This window comes from Neofelis nebulosa, chromosome 5 (genome assembly GCF_028018385.1).
Source record: "Neofelis nebulosa isolate mNeoNeb1 chromosome 5, mNeoNeb1.pri, whole genome shotgun sequence".
NCBI classification, from domain to species: Eukaryota; Metazoa; Chordata; class Mammalia; order Carnivora; family Felidae; genus Neofelis; species Neofelis nebulosa.
The window spans coordinates 100,738,263-100,757,783 of record NC_080786.1 but is presented as its reverse complement, the minus strand read 5'-3'; the positions used below and the strand labels follow the sequence as shown (position 1 = coordinate 100,757,783).

The window sequence follows — 19,521 nt, the reverse complement described above, 5'->3', positions numbered from 1 at the left end:
AAATAATAGTACCTACCTCTCATGCTTGTTGTGAGGATTACATAAGCATTTGTTAAACACCTAGCATATAGAAAGCATGCAACAGCTCTTAGCTGGTTGGGATTATTTTTTAAAAGGATGCCAGGCATTGGGCTCGTTGTTGTAGTGAATCGATGAACAAAATGGACACTGGAAGTTTCATTTAGGACTGAGTTACATTGTGTAAGTCTAAATCAGTTTCCATTCTTTACTATTTTAATTCACTGAGTGCTCCCCAAATAAGTGAAGTACAATGAATGACAGAAATCAATACTTGGTTTAAGATCAACATTTAAACTGCGTTTTAATAGTGTTCTGTTTTTCACAAAATGAGTCAAACCATTTTTACTCTAAGAGCATTATGCAAACTATCTAGGTGGCCTAAGCTTATTTTCTGGCTAAAAAACTAAAATTTGTTCTATGATTTTCTGAGATGTTCTAGATACTTAAATTAATAGATATTTTAAATGAAGAAAATTTTCCAAGAAATATGTTTTAGATGGAATGGTTGCAAGGTGCATACATATTTCCATGTGGCACCAGGATCATCCACACAGGATCCAGCTTGAACTTACTCCCTTCTGATGCAGGGAAATGTGTTTCAAAGCACATTCAAAACAGGAGGCATCTTGTGACAACAGCGCCGTTACATGTGTCAGTTTTCAAAATAGTATTGTCAACCATTCCTAACAGAGGTAGGAAGGGAAAAAAAAAACAGATGTAAAAGAACTGTCAGTCTTTCAACATTGACTTACAACCCCAAACAGGATATACTAGAGGGTCAGTTTCATTCCCGCAGGAAATACCTCCTGGTCATTATTGCTAAACGTGAGGAAGGACGTTGGGTGAAATGTGAGTTACTCCTGATTCACAAAGTGGTGGTAGTGTGGTATAAACTGGGAGTCAGAGTCCAGGAAGCCACTGGGGCTTGCTGAACTGGACAGGGACAGTTTATGGACTGTCAGGAGCATGATGTGTCATTGTGGGAAACACTGAGTCTTAGCTCTGGCTGTTACCACTCCTTCTCACAGCACTGGGATCGCCCCCAGTGCCAAGTGTAAAGGGTGACAACTTTCAGATCATGTATATTGGAATAATGCTTAGTAGTTTTACAATCATGTTGTTCATTACAAGGTCAATAAAACTATGTAAAATAAGAGAAGTGAGCACACCCATCCCTACTCTTACCTTTCTAACACCTAATTGAAACATTTGGGTTTATCTCTTCTGGATTATTTTCATGTTAAAAAAGCTGTATGTATGGGTTTGTCTTCCTTTTCATATTTTACATTGTACTGTATACAACTAATCTTTTTAATGGTTGGATGATATTTCCTCTAATGGATGTTCTGTAGCGAAATTAAATACTTTCTTACTATTGGACACTTGGGACTCTTTTTAATTTTTGGCATTAGAAATACTGGTGCACTGGACAGTTTGTACATATGTCCACTTCACTACTTTGGATTATTCTCTTTGGATTGGTTCCCAAAAGCAAATTCATGGAGTCAAAGTGTATGAACATTTTTATGACTTTTGTTTCAAATTCCTTTTGCTCATCTACCAGCAAAATATAAGAAAACAAGTATTTTCATTTCTGTTTCATCAACTCTATTTCAAAGGAAACAGATGTTACCATGGAATAAAATTTGTTAATTTGAAAAAGCAAATGTTGATACTTCGTTATTTTATTTCGTACTTCTTATTTTCTCTATAGTCTGGGTATTGTCTTTTTCCTGAAGAAAAATTTCCTGAAGGCAAATTTCCTTAAATTTGCCTATTGGAGTCATGGTGTTTTCCTGATAATTTTGCATATACTTTTCCCAGGTAAAGATGTTGATCATAATACAAACAATTCTTGCAAATAGTTTTTCATGAATATAATTTATTGTCAGATTGGTTGACATACAACACGCAGTGCTCATCCCAACAAGTGCTGTCCTCAATGCCCATCACCCATTTTCCCCTGTCCCCCACCTCCCACATCCACCCTCAGATTGTTCTCCGTATTTAAGACTGTCTTGTGGTTTGCCTCCCTCCCTCTCTATTTGTAACTATTTTTTTCCCCTTCCCTTCCCCCATGGTCTTCTGTTAAGTTTCTCAAGATCCACATATGAGTGAAAACATGGTATGTGTCTTTCTCTGGCTGCCTTATTTCACTCAGCATAATACCTTCCAGGTCCACATTGCTGTGAATGGCATGATTTCATTCTTTCTCATTGCCAAGTAGTATTTTATTGTATATATAAACCACATATTTATTTTTGAGAGAGAGTGAGGGAGCAAACCGCTACTGGGGGAGGGGTAGAGAGTGCAAGAGAGAGAGAATCCCAAATAGGCTCTAGGCTCAGCTCAGAGCCAGACATGGAGTTTGATCCCACAACTGTGGGATCATGACCTGAGTCAAAATCAAGAGTCAGACACTCAACCAACTGAATCACCCAGGTGCCCTTAATCTATTTTTAAAACGGTCTTTGTCACAGGAAGTAGCATCTAAGAATTAGAAGTTTTTAAATGGAGATACAAAGATTTATCTGAAGGTCATTTTTTAACCCAGAGATATGCTTTATGTAGATTAGAATCATATAAAGCATGCACATGCTCTCTCTCTCTCTCTCTCTCTCTCTCTCTCTCTCTCTCTCTCTATATATATATATATATATATATATATATATATTTCCCCATTGGTGCTGCATTTTGAGCAACCAACAGCCAGACTGGTCTACTCCCTAAACGTCTTGCTGTCTTGTGTCCCTTTTCTAAACATCCTCTTCCCTTCTCAACAAAGGCCGTGTTTATGTAAAACAGGAGTTGTTTCTCTTTGGATTCCTTTGAGTTTAAGCTGCCACTCTCCACAGTGTATCTTGTGTTGTTATATAAGTGCCTTCTAATCAGTTTTGCTTCCTTAACTAGAACAGAAACTTGAAAAGTCATCACGAACTACCTGTTTATATCTTCCATCATACATGGCAGCCTGAAGAATGACTTCCTGGGTTGGGGGGCAGCCAGTTTTGCATGTACAATTAAGTAGTAGAATGTAGAGAGGAGACCATGAGTCTATAAAGTTTTCAGAAATCTAGATCAAGGAATCTTATTTTAAAGTTAATTTTCCAAGTTAGAATTTGGAAATAGTGTCATTAGAAGAATGAACTGGCTATTGGAAAGTGACCATATTGCAAATAATGGCTAGTGGAAAGTGATATAATTCACACTGTCACAAAAGAGCCACATAAACATGGCTTTAGCCTGTATCTCCAAAGACAGGCATGATCCGGATCACATTGAGGAAACTGAGGCAGCTTACCAGATTTTCATTTAGTTTTATTCTAGATGACCTCATAGACATCCATTTCCTCCTTGATACTATCCAATAGCCCTGTAGATTCTTGAATCTAGAAATGGAGATAGGAGATAGGAGTCAAATTCTGAGACTATTAATAAGAGTCAGATTTATAAAGCAGGACAGATGTCAAATCTGGTCTACAGAGCAGGGGACTGAGAATTAGAACTTCTGGTATTGGCAGCGCTGTGTGCTCCATCCTGGACGCCAGAACACTTTGTAAGGAGCTGCTGGATTTGGGGCATGGGACTTTTTATTATGTAAAGGTATAGCCACAGTTCTAGAGTGTGGTGGGAGGAGGGGTTGGGGGAGGAGGAAGGGAACTGGCCCAGAAACACCCATAACCAGGATCTAACATCAGGGAGAAAAAGCATTTACTAAATAACACAAGTTGACAATTGTCTCCATAAGACTCACTCGGTGATGTTTTTACCATTTAATAAACTGTCTCTCACTTCCACACTATTTTCTCTATATTAACCGCCTCACGCAATCAGTTTTTTTTTTTTTTAATTATGAAAACGGAACACTTTGGGGGAATCTGTACAGGGAGATCATTAGCTTCCCTGGCTTCTCACTCAGTTCTTCAATATCTACTATTAAGCTGACTCCTATGAGTGAGGCAGCCTGCCCAGGCTAAGGAGAAAGAAAGGCTAACCAGTGGCCTCCAGGTACCATCTAATGCTGGAAGCCGAGCTATCCAACCAGCCTGATGGCAGGGCCCCAGGCAGTGGACGGATCGGGACTGCAGGGCAGCCCATAGACAGTGAAGCTTCTTGTACTCCCACTTTTATGTAATTTGGCCTTAATAAAAGTACCTGGGGAATTGTCTGTTGGGGAATTGCCCTAGACAGGCCCCCTGGGAAAAGAACTATTGGGGAAAGAAATAAGGTTCCACAAGGAAATTGTGCGGCCATACATTTAGCCCTTGCCACCCCCTATAAAGACTCCTCTACCTGAAGGAAGGATAGCCCCATATATTTCCCAGCCAAGGAGGGGCAAATGGATTTGAAAGCCCCACACCGGCAACAGAGGAGTGTATCTATGGGCACAAGTTACTCCAACTCCTAGGCCCACTTGGCCCCCAGGAGGCATTCCAGATGATGACTGAACCTAGTCGGTTAAAGTACAGAATGGTCCATTAGTTCCTAGGTGCATTGTCTCTCTGAGAATGTATAAGGTGTGGTTCCTAAGGCCCTCCTGGCCCCCTCCTGGCATCTCACACTGAGGGGAACATTTTTGTTCCTCAAGCCACAAATGGTTCAAGGAAACAACTAAGAGGTCATGTCCCTGTAACTGTTCCACTTGAGGTGTTGAGAGATAGATGACCTTTCATGAAAACAGCAAAGCAAATGCTCTATAGATTATAGATAAATGTAGATACATAATGAAAATAACGTAAGAAATTAATCAATAAGCAAAGGGCAGGAAGGAACGTTACGAGAAAATAACCATGGTATTCCTTAAAGGGTGATTACCCATAGGAACATTTTTAGAATTAGGTAATGCTAGAAAACATAGATGATGCATGCTACAAGGAAATTGCTAACAAATATATAATGCCACGTTTGCCACAATAAAACAGCCAGTTCAACACAATAAAGCAGCCAGTCCATTTTTATTTTTATTTTATTTTATTTTTTTCACTTTTTCGCCGATGTCATTCATCCTTCGAGAGCCCCTGGACCTGCTGGAGTTGGACTCGGGCAATCTAACATTTTGTCTTAAGTGTTCTCCTCATCTTCTTCATTTTTGAAATTGTAATTTCCCTTTGTTATTTCCTAGTCTTCAGCAGCAGCCATGTTTGAGAGAATTAGAGGAGATGCCTGTATCCCTATTGTTTTAGAAATTTAGTGCCTGGAGGGCACAAGAAGTTTGGAGTAGTCTACCATGTTAAGAAGGGGTTAGCAGAGAGTAACAGAAATTAATGGGTACAGATTGCTTGTTATGTGCCAAACGCTATGCAGTGTACTTTCCATTTCTTTAATCTGCATGGCAGCACTACACGAGATACGTATGGTTATCATTCCTGTTGTATAGATGCAGGAAGTGATGCTTAAACAGGTTAAGAAAACTGTCCAAGGTCACGTGGCTAATAAGTGATGGAACCAGGAAGTAAACCAGGAATCTCATGCCAAAGCCTATATTCTCAGCTCCTATGCTATTTGGTCTACAGTTCCAGGCACTGAGCAACAACCAGGAAATGTTTGAGGAAAAGATTCCCCAGAAAGACCCCAAAATATTAAAAAAAATTTTTTTTAATGTTTGTATTTATTTTTTTATTAAAAATTTTTTAATTTTACTTTTTATTTTTTAAAATTTACATCCAAATTAGTTAGCATATAGTGCTACAATGATTTCAGGAGTAAATTCCTTAGTGCCCCTTACCCATTTAGCCCATCCCCCCTCTCACAACCCTTCCAGTAACCCTGTTTGTTCTCCATATTTATGAGTCTCTTCTGTTTTGTCCCCCTCCCGTTTTTATATTCTTTTTGTTTCCCTTCCCTTATGTTCATCTGTTTTGTCTCTTAAAGTCCTCATATGAGTGAAGTCATACGATTTTTGTCTTTCTCTGACTGACTGATTTCACTTAGCATAATACCCTCCAGTTCCATCCACATAGTTGCAAATGGCAAGATTTCATTCTTTTTGATTGCCGAGTTATACTTTATCCATTTTTTCCATTCATCCATCGGTGGACATTTGGGCTCTTTCCATACTTTGGCTATTGTTGATAGTGCTGCTATAAACATGGGGGTGCATGTGTCCCTTCGAAACAGCACACCGGTATCCCTTGGATAAATGCCTAGTAGTGCAATTGCTGAGTGGTAGGGTAGTTCTATTTTTAGTTTTTTGAGGAACCTCCATACTGTTTTCCAGAGTGGCTGTACCAGCTTTCATTCCCACCAACAATGCCAAAGAGATCCTCTTTCTCTGCATCCTGGCCAACATCTGTTGTTGCCTGAGTTGTTAATGTTAGCCATTCTGACAGGTGTGAGGTGGTTTTGATTTGTATTTCCCTGATGATGAGTGATGTTGAGCATTTTTTCATGTGTCGGTTGGCCATCTGGATGTCTTCTTTGGAGAAGTGTCTGTTCATGTCTTTTGCCCATTTCCTCACTGGATTCTTTGTTTTTTGGGTGTTGAGTTTGATAAGTTCTTTATAGATTTTGGATACTAACCCTTTATCTGATATGTCATTTGCAAATATCTTCTCCTATTCTTTTGGTCGCCTTTGAGTTTTGCTGATTTTTTCCTTCGCTGTGCAGAAGCTTTTTATTTTGATGAGGTCCTAGTAGTTCATTTTTGCTTTTGTTTCCCTTGCCTCTGGAGATGTGTTGAATAAGAAGTTGCTGCAGCCAAGATCAAAGAGATTTTTGCCTGCTTTCTCCTCGAGGATTTTGATGGCTTCCTGTCCTACATTTAGGTCTTTCATCAATTTTGAGTTTATTTTTGTGTATGGTGCAAGAAAGTGGTCCAGGTTCATTCTTCTGCATGTTGCTGTCCAGTTTTTTCAGCACCACTTGCTGAAGAGAGTGTCTTTATTCCATTGGATATTCTTTCCTGCTTTGTCAAAGATTAGTTGGCCATACATTTGTGGGTCCATTTCTGGGTTCTCTATTTTGTTCCATTGATCTGAATGTCTGTTCTTGTGCCAGGACCATACTGTCTTGATAATTACAGCTTTGTAGTTTAGTTTGAAGTCTGAGATTATGATGCCTCCTGCTTTGGTTTTCTTTTTCAAGATTGTTTTGGCTATTTGGGATCTTTTCTGGTTCCATACAAATTTTAGAATTGTTTGCTTTAGCTCTGTGAAGAATGCTGGTGTTACGGTGATAGGGATTGCACTGAATATGTAGATTGCTTTGGGTAGTATTGACATTTTAACAATATTTGTTCTTCCTATCCAGGAGCATGGAATCTTTTTCTATTTTTTTGTGTCTTCTTCAATTTCTTTCATAAGCTTTCTATAGTTTTCAGTGTATAGATTTTTCACCTCTTTGGTTAGATTTATTCCTAGGTATTTTATGGTTTTTGGTGCAACTATAAATGGGATCGATTCCTTGATTTCTCTTTCTGTCACTTCATTGTTGGTGTATAGGAATGCAACCAACTTCTGTGCATTGATTTTATATCCTGCAACTTTGCTGAATTGATGATTCAGTTCTAGCAGTTTTTTGGTGGAACATTTTGGGTTTTCCATATAAAGTATCATGTCATCTGAGAAGAGTGAAAGTTTGACCTCCTCCTGGCTGATTTGGATGCCTTTATTTCTTTGTGTTGCCTGAATCCAGAGGCTAAGACTTCCAGTACTATGTTGAATAACAGTGGTGAGAGTGGACATCCCTGTCTTGTTCCTGACCTTAAGGGGAAAGCTCTCAGTTTTTCCCCACTGAGGATGATATTAGCGTTGGGTCATTCATATATGGTTTTAATGATCTCAAGGTACGCTCCTTCTATCCCTACTTTCTTGAGAGTTTTTATCCAGAAAGGATGCTGTATTTTGTCAAATGCTTTCTCTGCATCTGTTGAGAGGATCATATGGTTCTTGTCCTTTCTTTTATTGATGTGATGAATCATGTTTGTTTTGTGGATATTGAACCAGCCCTGCATCCCAGGTACAAATCCCACTTGCTCGTGGTGAATAATTTTTTCAATGGTTTGTTGGATTGGGTGGCTAATATCTTGTTGAGGATTTTTGCATCCATGTTCATCAGGGAAACTGGTCCATAGTTTTCCTTTTTAGTGGGGTCTCTGGTTTTGGAATGAAGGTAATGCCAGCTTCATAGAAATAGTTTGGAAGTCTTCCTTCCATTTCTATTTGTTGGAATAGTTTCAAGAGAATAGGTGTTAACTATTCCTTAAATGTTTGGTAGAATTCCCCTGGAATGTCATCTGGCCCTGGACTTTTGTTTTTTGGGAGAGTTTTGATTACTACTTCGATTTCCTTACTGGTTATGGGTCTGTTCAAATTTTCTATTTCTTCCTGTTTCAGTTTTGCTAGTGTATATGTTTCTAGGAATTTGTCCATTTCTTCCAGATTACCCATTTTATTGGCATATAGTTGCTCATAATATTCTCTTATTATTGTTTTTATTTCTGTTGTGTTGGTTGTGATCTCTCCTCTTTCATTCTTGGTTTTATTTATTTGGATCCTTTCCTGTTTCTTTTTTATCAAACTGGCTAGTGGTTTATCAATTTTTTAAATTCTTTTAGAGAACCAGCTTCTGGTTTCATTGATCTGTTCTACTGTTTTTTGTTTGTTTGTTTGTTTGTTTGTTTGTTTTTGGTTTCAATAGCATTATTTTCTGCTCTAGTCTTTATTATTTCCTGTCTTCTGCTGGTTTTGGGTTTTATTTGCTGTTCTTTCCCCAACTTCTTAAGGTGTAAGTTAGGTTGTGTATCTGAGATCTTTCTTCCTTCTTTAGGATGGCATGGATTGCTATATTCTTTCCTCTTATGACTGCCTTTGCTGCATCCCAGAGGTTTTCAGTTTTGGTGTTATCATTTTGATTGACTTCCATATACTTTTTAATTTCCTTTTTAAGTGCTTGGTTAGCCCATTCATTCTGTAGTAGGATGTTCTTCAGTTTCCAAGTATTTGTTACCTTTCCAAATTTTTTCTTGTGCTTGATTTCGAGTTTCATAGCGTTGTGGTCTGAAAATATGCACGGTATGATCTCCACCTTTTTGTACTTACTTAGGGCTGACTTGTGTGACAGTATATGGTTTATTCTGGAGAATGTTCCATTTACACTGGAGAAGAGTGTATATTATGCTGCTTTAGGATGGAATGTTCTGAATATATCTGTTAAGTCCATCTGGTCCAATGTGTCATTCAAAGCCATTGTTTCCTTGTTGGTTTTTGATTAGATGATATATTTATTTTCGAGACAGAGTGAGACAGAGCATTGAACAGGGTAGGGTCAGAGACAGAGGGAGACAAAGATTCTGAAGCAGGCTCCAGGCTCTGAGCTGTCAGCACAGAGCCCCACGTGGGGCTCAAACTCTCAACCACGAGATCATGACCTGAGCCAAAGTCAGATGCTTATCTGACTGACCCACCCAGGTGCCCCAGAAAGACCCCAAAATATTAAGGGAGGGAGTGAACTTCCTGCTTTTATGCAGGGGATGGGCAATGAGTATTTAAGAGAAGTGTTGGTCTCTTGAAGATCAGAGAGACACAAGAGAAACACCTTCAGCCTCCCCCACAGAACGTGTAATCACCTTTCATTCAACATACATTTGTGAGTAGAGATTCAGGGGAGAAGCAGCATGCGTTCTCAGAGTTACATATGCAGTGCTAATGGGCAAAATGGACTTGATGTAAAACCTATTTCTAATAACCAAATACACAATTTTCTGGCTTGTATATTTTTAGCAGACATCTCTCAGGTTCTGGGTATTATAATCAGCATCTCCTGGAGTAATACAAACAGCTTGGCACAAACTAGATTTAAAAATAAATTCTCTACCCTATCTGGAACTCTCAAGGATTCAGTCTACAGGCAGGCTGGTGTAGATGTAGTGAGGTACTTCCATTTTATTCCTCTGCCCCAGTTTCATTTCCAGGGCCCTACAGTGTTTCATAACTTGGGATCTTGCTGTAAAGTTGGCCCAGGATTTTGAAGATCCCAAGATCCCCAAATTACCTATCCAAGTTCATAGCAGAGTGTAAAATTAATATTTAGGGGATTTTCTGAAGAACTTAGGTTAGCCTGGGGTAGATTAAATTAGTGCATTTATTACGGAGCTCCTGCTTTGTGACAGGCCTTGTGGATAATCGGGCAAACTGTCTTCAGGTTGGGAGCTCCTGGATGCAAAGCCAAGGTAGCAATGAAAGCTTCAGACCAGTCAAAATTTCAGCCCCAGGTGGAAACATGGGAGGAGCTCGTGTACATGACAACCCTTGCCACCCCAGTAGTACGTGGTTGCTAATGTTCAAAAGGAACATTCTGGTATCTTCTGAACTTCCTTTCTATTTGTCATTTATTTAATATTTAGCTAAAAATATAAATACAATTTCCACTGTACCCTAGTCTAAGAGACAGTGCTCATATCGAAATCTGTAAAATGATTAGCAGGTAAACTCCTCCCGATTAAGAGTTTAAATTCCAGACTCTCTTTTCCCCAAAATAAAGCTTTTAAAAGTACTGTTTTAACTTACCTCACTCTTTGTTTCACATTGAAGATCTTTATATAGTCTGCTTGTAGCTGGTTCGAAAAAGACTGTGTTAGTTCGAGCACTGAAACAAAGGACTATTTCAATTAATCCAACTATCACATTAGACCAGGTTTAATCATTCACACTCAGGGCCTGTGATTTGAAATTGGTGGTAAACTCAATTGGTGGGAAGAAGGGTCACTTTTTTCAAAAAAGGCTTAAAAGTCTTTTATAATAAACATTATGTAGTGACACCTGGGTGAGTCAGTTGGTTAAGTGTCCCACTCTTGATTTTGGCTCAGGTCATGCTCTCACGGTTCATGAGTTCAAGCCCTGCATCTGGCTCTGTGCTGACAGCACAGAGCTTGCTTGAGATTGTCTCTCTCTTTCTCTCCCTGCCCCTCCCCTGCTTGCTCTCTCTCTCTTTCTCTGAAAATAGATAAATAAATACATTTTAAAAAAGATTATGTAACAAACAAAGTTTAGAAAGAGAAAAAATTACCTATTGTTCTATCGTCTCAAACACATTTATGTTAATGTGTGTTGAGAATGAATGCCGGGCCCACTGGTAATTGGAACAGTCACGCAGTACAACACTACTGTCATTATTACTACTATATAAAATATTTTAATTTGGGGGAAGAGCTAAAATTCTCTCATTAAACTTTTTCCCCATATTATTTTGATTACATGATTATACATATTTATTTTTATAGTTGAAATATAGAATAATTTCTACCATAACATGGATATTCTCAGTCTGAATTCACCCATTGGATATCAAATATGGCAATTAAAATTATTTCTCAATGCTCTAGATAGAATTCAGACAATAGTTCCCAAATACATCTATGGGTATTTTATAAATGGAAAGTAAGTTCTCAGTTACTCAAAGAAATCTAACTCACATGTTGGTGTTGTTGGAAGAGATGCTTTACGTGAAGGTACATACTTTCTAGTGTTCCATCTGAATTTTTTCACATCAACGAAATTTTGAACAATCATTACCTTTGTGAAATCTTCAGTGCCTTGCACCTGAAGTTTGACAGAATATAAGGTAATAAATGAGTATATATCATACAATTAAATGTTTCTCTGGTAAGCTCCTAACTATCTCAAGACCTCTCTAAATATCTGGGCTGAAAAGTAAACATAAGTATGAGACAGCTACCTTAAAATACCTGGATGTGTTGGCTTTTTGAAACTCAATATTCCATATACTTTCACTGATTTTTAAAGTTTCGCTCATTTCTCTTACAAATGAGAAAAATGATTAAGAGTTAATCATTAACGGTCCTTTAAAACATCACCCAGAGAGATTTTCTATGTGGCGAAAAGAAAGTTTAAAAAATAGTGGATTTCAGGGTGCCTGTGTGGCTTAGTCGTGTCCTACTTAAGTGTCCTAATTGGGCTCAGGTCATGATCTCACAGCTCTGTGCTGCAGCTCAGAGCCTGGAGCCTGCTTCTGATTCTGTGTCTCCCTCTCTCTCTGCCCCTCCCTGCGCACGCTTTGTCTCTCTTTCCTTCAAAACTAAATAAACATTAAACAGTTTTTTTTAAATAGTGGATTTCAAGAAATCCTTCAACCTGTGGGTGGTTTTGGTATTTTTTGAATCACATTGGTACTCAAATCTACAGTAAGTGGGGCTTTCTGTCTAGGAGAGTAGACAGACTTGGGTAGGTTTTAGGCTGCCTTGAGAATCTCTTAGTTGGCCATCTAAATTCCCAACCAGCACCCACACCCAAGCTCTGTTATTATGTATTCAAGCATAGAGGTAGGGAGCACCACAGTTAAGAGTAATGTCTTACTTCCTCTCATGTGGCTATCACGTTGGTGCTGGTGGCGTCCACTCAGAAAATTTTTTCATGTGACCTCTTCTCACCTTGGGATTCCTCTTATCCCCACCTCATGCTTTTCTTGTGTCTCAAATCTACCCTGTAAGTACTTCTATCATAGCTGCACACGTTTTCTTAATATATTTATGTGTTTTTCTTTTCACTTAGTTGGCAGATTTTTTGAGGGCAAGCTGCAGATCTCATTTGTCTTGATCACTTTAGCATCTAGCACTGTTTCTGTCATATATTAATTGCTTAAAAATATATGCCTAATTTAATTGACTCTAGGTACCTCTTTCAATTTACTTTCTGTAGCTATATTTTGTATGTCCCCTGATTCCTCCTGACATGTGCCTCTCTTATGCTACCCAACACACACACACACACACACACACACACACACACACACACAGAGCTTAAATATGAGGAGTCTTTCACTTCTATATTCACTTGAAAAGTAGCTGAGGAAATACCACTGATACTCAGTTCAGCATGGGCCTGGCAGAGCCTTTCTAGAGTACTGTTGATGCAGTCCAGAGAAAGTGGTCCTTCTGCATTGTGTAAATGAACTTAATAGACCCTCCTTTGTTATTTACAACAGCACCAAAATCTAACTATAGCCAAACGGTACAACTTGGCCAGCCTCATAAACATTGAACAGGGATATCTTGGTGTTTGGGCTACCCTTTGCCAAAGGTATCAGCGAACTTGGGGTGTGTGTGCTGTGTATGTGTGCTTCTGGAGTGGTAAGGGAAAGGGAGAGGATGGAAAGGTAGAAAAGTGGCAATTTTTGTAATGTTAGCACATTGTTGGACATATGGCATATTGACCCGAAGACATGAATCAACATTTCCCTACCTGATAGCATGTTATAGGAATTAAAGAAGGTGCCTTATAAGCTTTCCGTAACTGACAATCTTCTACAGCTCCATGTATGAGAATGACATAGATTACAGTTTCATCATAGATATCAGTTTTGGTGTTCTTTGGTATGTCTTTTATGCAGACGTTACAGAGTTTTAATTGCATCTTGTAGTTCCAATCCTACAAGGAAAACACAGTTTCATAACCTATGGTTTATAAGGTTTAATATAAATTCCTAAATAGTTAATTAATAACAGTACTTTAATAAAACTCTATTCAGAGAGAAGAGTGAGTTCATACAAACACTTCTTACCTTATAAGATAAACGTTCCCTGATTTTTTTGGCAGTAATAGAAAGACCAAGTTTTAGCCACATTTTATATTCAATGTGAGGACAACATTGCTCAAAAGCTTCATACAAGTGACTTTTGGGAATAAAACATGTCTGAAAAAAGGAGGATACAAATTTAATATTTCATTCTGTACACATATAGTTTAAGGATATAAGGTTTCCTCATTTACATATAACATTAAAACTAAGAATTTAAATGATGTAACATTCATGTTGTTGCCTGGAAATCTGATAAGATGTGTACAGTAGTAAATATTGGTGTGATCTTGTCATAAATTAAATATTAATAGTCTACATGCTCCAATGAGATGTTCGTTATTATTGTTATAGATTCTGAAAAAAAAAGAAAATAAAGTATAAAAAATTATTTAAACTTTAACTAAAGATATGAATATTTCTAAAAATACATTATTTTAGAGAAGTAAACTTTTTAACTAACAGTAAAATGCCAATGCTAGCAATGATCAGAATATTGGCTATCAGGAATAAGCTATTAAGAATATACAAGACACTGTGTATGTTGCTTTTTATTTCTCATGGGTAAGTATGTACGAGTGGTATTGCTGGGTAATATGGTAATTGTGTGTTTAACTTTATAAGAAAGGGTTGAGACATTTTACAGTCTCATCAGCCATGGGTAGGAATTTTAGTTGCTTTCTGTCCTTGCCAATACGTGGTACTCATTATCTTTATTTTTAGCCGAAGTAGTGGGTATGTAGTGATACCTCATCACGACTTTTAATCTGAATTTCTCTGAGAGCTAATGATATCAAGCATCTTCTCTATGTGCTTCTTCTTTTGTGAAATGTTTGTTCAAATCCTTTGTGTAATTAAAAACAATTTTTTTAAGTTTATTTATTTATTTTGAGAGAGACAGAGACAGCTTGAGTAAGGGAAGGGCAGAGAGAAAGACGGAGAGAGAGAATCCAAAGCAGGTTTTGTGCTGCCAGCGCGGAGACTGATGCAGGGCTCAAACTCAAGATCGTGACCTGAGCTGAAACCAAGAGTTGGAGGGAACTTAGCCAACTGAGCCACATAGGCACCCCATTTTTCCCAATTTTTAATTTGGTGATTTGTCTTCTCATTTTTGAGTTGTAAGAATTCTTTATAAGTTCCATTGTCAAGTAATTTTTCAGATAGATATTGTGAAAAATTCCCCACCGTCTGTGTTCCATATTCTTTATGGTGTCCTTTAAAACAGAAGAAGATTTTAATACTAGTGACATTCCATTTATCAGTATTTCCTTTTATGGTTAGTGTTTTTTGTGTCCTGGAAGAAATCTTTGCCTACATCAAGATCTTTGTGTCCCTTTAGAATTTTTGTAGCTCTAATTTTAATGTTTAAGTCTACAATCATTCCAAATCAATTTTTGTGCATAGTGTGTGGAGCCAAGGCTCATAGCTTCCATGTGGATATTTGGAATTTTCAGGATCGTTTGTTGAAAATGATATTATTGTTAAAGATCGATTGACTGTGTATATATGAATCTGTTTCTGGATTTTCTTCCTTATTCCACTGATCTATATTGTCTTAATCTTAAGCTAATTCCACATGGTTTTGATTATAAGGATTTATAATAAGGCTTTAAGTTAGATAGTATAGTTTGTCTAACATTATTCTTTTATAAGTTTTAATTCACGTGTATGTAATATACAGTGTTATATTAATTTCAGGTGTATAATATAGTAACTCAACAATTCCATATATTAGTCAGTGCTCATCAAGATAAGTGTACTCCTGGGGCTCCTGGGTGGCTCAGTTGGTTAAGCATCCAACTTTAGCTCAGGTCATGATCTCATGGTCCATAAGTTTGAGCCCCTCATCGGGCTCTGTGCTAACAGCTTCGAGCCTGGAGCTGCTTCAGATTCTGTCTTCCTTTCCCTTTGCTCCTCCCCTGCTCACTCTCTGTCTCTGTCTCTCTCTCTCTCAAAAATAAATAAACACATTAAAAAAAAAAAGGTAAGTGTACTCTAAATTCTCTTCACCTATTTCACCCATCCCCCCATCTTCCTCCCCTCTGGTGACCACTTGTTTATTCTCTAAAGTTAAGAGTCTGTTTTTCAGTTTCTCTCTCTCTCTCTCTCTTTCCCCCCTTTGTTTGTTTGTTTTTTAAATTCCAATGAAATCATATGGCATTTGTCTTTCTCTGACTGACTTATTTCATTTAGCATTATACTCTCTAGATCCGTCCATGTTGATGCAAATGGCAAGATTTCATTCTTTTTTAATGGCTGAATAATATTCCATTGTATAATATTCCATTGTATATACATATATACTAGATCTTGTTTACCCATTCAGTTTATCCATTCATCTATTGATGGATGCTTGGGCTGCTTCCATAAATTGACTATTGCAATTTGAGTATTGACTATATATCCCTTCAAATTAGTGTTTTCAAATTCTTTGGGTAAATACCCAGTGCAATTAGTGTATCTTAGGGTAGTTCTATTCTTAATTTCTTTGAGGAAACTCCATACTGTTTCCACCATGGCTGCATTAATTTGCATTCCCACCAATAGTGCACAAGGGGTCCTTTTCTTCCACATCTTTGTGAACACTTTTTTTTTCCTTGAGTTTTTGATTTTAGCCATTCTGACAGGTGTGAGGAGATATCTCATTGTAGTTTTGATTTGCTTTTCCCTTATAATGAGTGATGTGTCTGTTGGCTATCTGTATGTCTTCTTAAGAAATGTCTATTTATATGTTTTGCCCATTTTAAAATTGGATTATTATTTATTTTCTGGTGTTGGGTTGTATAAGTTTTTTATATATTTTGGATACTAACTCTTTATCAAATATGTCATTTACAAATATCTTCTCCCATTCAGTAGGTTATCTTTTAGTGTTTTGTTTTGTTTTGTTTTGAGAGAGAGGTAGAGAGAAAGGGTACAAGTGAGTGAAGGGCAGAAAGTGAGAAGGAGAGAGAGGGAGAGAGAATTCCATGAGGGGCAGAGAGAGAGAGAGAGAGGGAAAGAGAGAAAAGTGAGGCTCACCTGAAGTGGGGCTCATGTGGACCCAAAGTGGGGTTTGAGCTCACCCAAAGTGGGACTTGAACTCATGAACTATGAGATCATAACCTGAGCCAAATTTAGATGTTTAACTGACTGAGCCACCCAGAAACCTGGTTATCTTTTAGTTTTGTTGGTTGTTTCCTTCACTGTGCAGAAGGATTTTATTATCATGTAGTCTCAACTAGTTAATTTTTGTTTTTATTTCCCTTGCTTCAGGAGACATAATTAGAAAGTACTGTTACAGCCAATGTCAGAGAAATTACCACCTGTTCTCTGTTTTAAAATTTTATTATTTATTTATTTATTTATTTATTTATTTATTTAAGTCAACTCTATGCCCAACATGGGGTTTAAACTCATGACCGTGAGATCAAGAGTCACATGCTCTACTGACTGAGACAGTCAGGCACCTCTATTCTAGGATTTCTATAGTTTCAGGTCTCACATTTAGGTCCTTAATCCATTTTGAGTTTACTTTTGTGTATGGTGTAAAAAAGTGGTCTACTTTACTTTTTTGCATGTAGCTGTCCTGTGTTCCCAACACCATTTTTTGAAGATACTGTTGTTTCCCCCCCATTTATTATTCTTGTCTCCTTTGTCAAATGACCATATAATTGTGGGTTTATTTCTGGATTTTTTATTCTATTCCACTGATCTATGTGTTTCTTTTTGTGCCAGTACCATACTGTTTTGATTACTACAACTTTGTATTATAATGTGAAATCTGGAATTGCAATACCTACAGCTTTGTTTTTCAAGATTGCTTTCACTGTTTGGATTCTTTTGTGGTTTCATTCATATTTTAGGATTGTTTGTTCTAGTTCTGTGAAAAAATGCTGTTGGTATTTTGATAGGGGTTACATTAAATCTGTAGATTACTTTGGGTAGTACAGACACTGTAACAATATTTGTTGCTCCAAGCCAAGAGCATGGAACATCTTAATTTCTTTCATCAGATTAGGCTGGGGGGAGGGGAGAGGAGTTAAGACGGCAGAAAAGTAAGGGGACCAGGATTTCCCTTGTCCCTCAAACACATCTGAATTGAAGTCAAATCACTTGGAACACCCAGAAAATCAATCTGTGGAGTGGCAGAAGGATCTCCACAGGTGGAGGGAGACAGCTTGGTGGGATTGAGGTGCATGTATGTGAATTGGGGAGATAAAATGGCATAGGCACAGAGGGTATGGAACCCCTTCTGTGGAGAGACAAAAGGAGAAAAAGAAAAGAGGGGCTGTGAAATTGCGGTATTGAGTTAGCACAAGAGGAAAACCTCTCCAGACCATGGACTAGCAAATGAGAAATATGAAGAGAACCAGTTTCTATTTTGCAACAGCCGTTTGAAACTTGGAGTTTTCAAAAATGCACAACTTTCTCCAGACCAGAGCTGGCCATTGTGTGCACCTGGCAGGGAGGGGAGCTAGACCCAGGGCAAGGCCCGAACACATGAACTGTGAGATCATGACCTAAGTGGCAGAAGTTGGATGCCTCCCTGACTGGGCCACCCAGGTTCTCCCAGATATTGTTTCGTTTTATGGAATCACTTAGCTCTCTAATTCTCCCCGGTGATCTAGTAATTTCTGTTCCCTCCTTTTTTCAGTTTCATCATTTTCAATAATTTTATCTTCTAATTTTTTTTTTTTTATGTTTATTTTTGAGAGAGACAGAGACAGAATGCAAGTGGGTTGGGGCAGAGAGAGAGGGAGGCACAGAATCCAAAGCAGGCTCCAGGCTCTGAGCTGTCAGCACAGAGTCCAACACGGGGGCTCAAACCCACGAGCTGTGAGATCATGATCTGAGCCGATGCTCAACTGACTGAGTTACCCAGGTGCCCCAATTATTTTTCTTCTATTTCACCTATTCTTTCCTTATTATTTCTATTATTTGTCTTCTAGTTCTTTGACTCTCAAAATGTTTTCTGTAATGTTTTATTTATTCTTGAGAGAGAGAAAGACAGAGCATAAGTGAGGGAGGGGCAGAGTGAGAGAGGGACACAGAATCCGAAGCAGGCTCCAGGCTCTGAGCTGTCAGCACAGAGCCCCACTTGGAGCTTGAACTCACAAGCCCCAAGCTGTCTGACACTCAACCAACTGAGTCACCCAGGCACCCTTGACTCTTTTTTACTGCTATCTCCAATCAGGTGTTTTTAGTTCTAAAATTTCCATTTGACTCTTTTCTATATTTCCACAATATTCTGATATTTTCTATCTCGTTTCTCATTAAGGATATATTTTCCTTTAATTTTTTGAACATATTTCAAAGAACATAGTTCTTCAAATCTATTATCAATAATTATTTAGTGCCTAATCCATATTTTGGACAATTTCAATGTTGTTTTCTATCCATTGGGCACTTTTTTCACACTATAGACCACATTATCATGTTTGTTTGTTTAGTAATTCATTATTGTTATTCTGTAACCAGAAACAGAAGGCTATAATATGTTTATGAAAATCTCAGGTATCATATAATTTTACTTGTAAATATTCTAATATCCATCACTGAATAATAGACACATTAAGTTTTCCCTTACCCTCTTCCTTCTCCCATTCCTTTTTATATGTCATTGGTGTGTTGAGAAAAAAAATGGATCATTCATTCTGTGGACCTCCCACATATTTGGATTTAGCTAGTTATTCCCTTCTGATGTCAATTAACTTGTTTCTCTCCTTCCTGAATTTTCTATAAACTGGTTAGATCTATATGTTTTTACTCTCTCAATTTTTTTTTTTAATTAAAGAAAGGGGCACCTGGGTGACTCAGTTGGTTAACATCCATCTCTTGGTTTTGGTTCAGGTGATGATCTCATGGTTCATGAGTTTGAGCCCTGTGTCAGACTCTGTGCTGACATCATGGAGCCTGTTTGGGATTATCTCTCTCCCTCTCTCTGACTCTCCCTGACTCCCACAGGCATGCTCTCTCTCTCTCTCTCAA

General features: G+C 37.9%; 1 protein-coding gene across 4 annotated transcripts in view; it reads right to left on the bottom strand.

The window, feature by feature from the left end:
* Positions 1–296: 296 nt before the first annotated feature.
* The window catches only part of SLC9C1 (solute carrier family 9 member C1), a 107,375-nt gene continuing 88,150 nt past the window's right edge, over positions 297–19,521 (bottom strand). For all 4 annotated transcript variants that reach the window (XM_058731434.1, XM_058731436.1, XM_058731435.1 and 1 more), the window contains 6 exons: positions 13,537–13,668; positions 13,218–13,403; positions 11,432–11,558; positions 10,527–10,573; positions 3,323–3,410; positions 297–704 (listed from right to left, as the gene is read on the bottom strand). In XM_058731434.1, the coding sequence (XP_058587417.1) occupies positions 3,345–3,410; positions 10,527–10,573; positions 11,432–11,558; positions 13,218–13,403; positions 13,537–13,668 (558 nt within the window). In that variant the 3' untranslated portion in view covers positions 297–704; positions 3,323–3,344. The remainder of the gene's footprint in view (positions 705–3,322; positions 3,411–10,526; positions 10,574–11,431; positions 11,559–13,217; positions 13,404–13,536; positions 13,669–19,521) is intronic.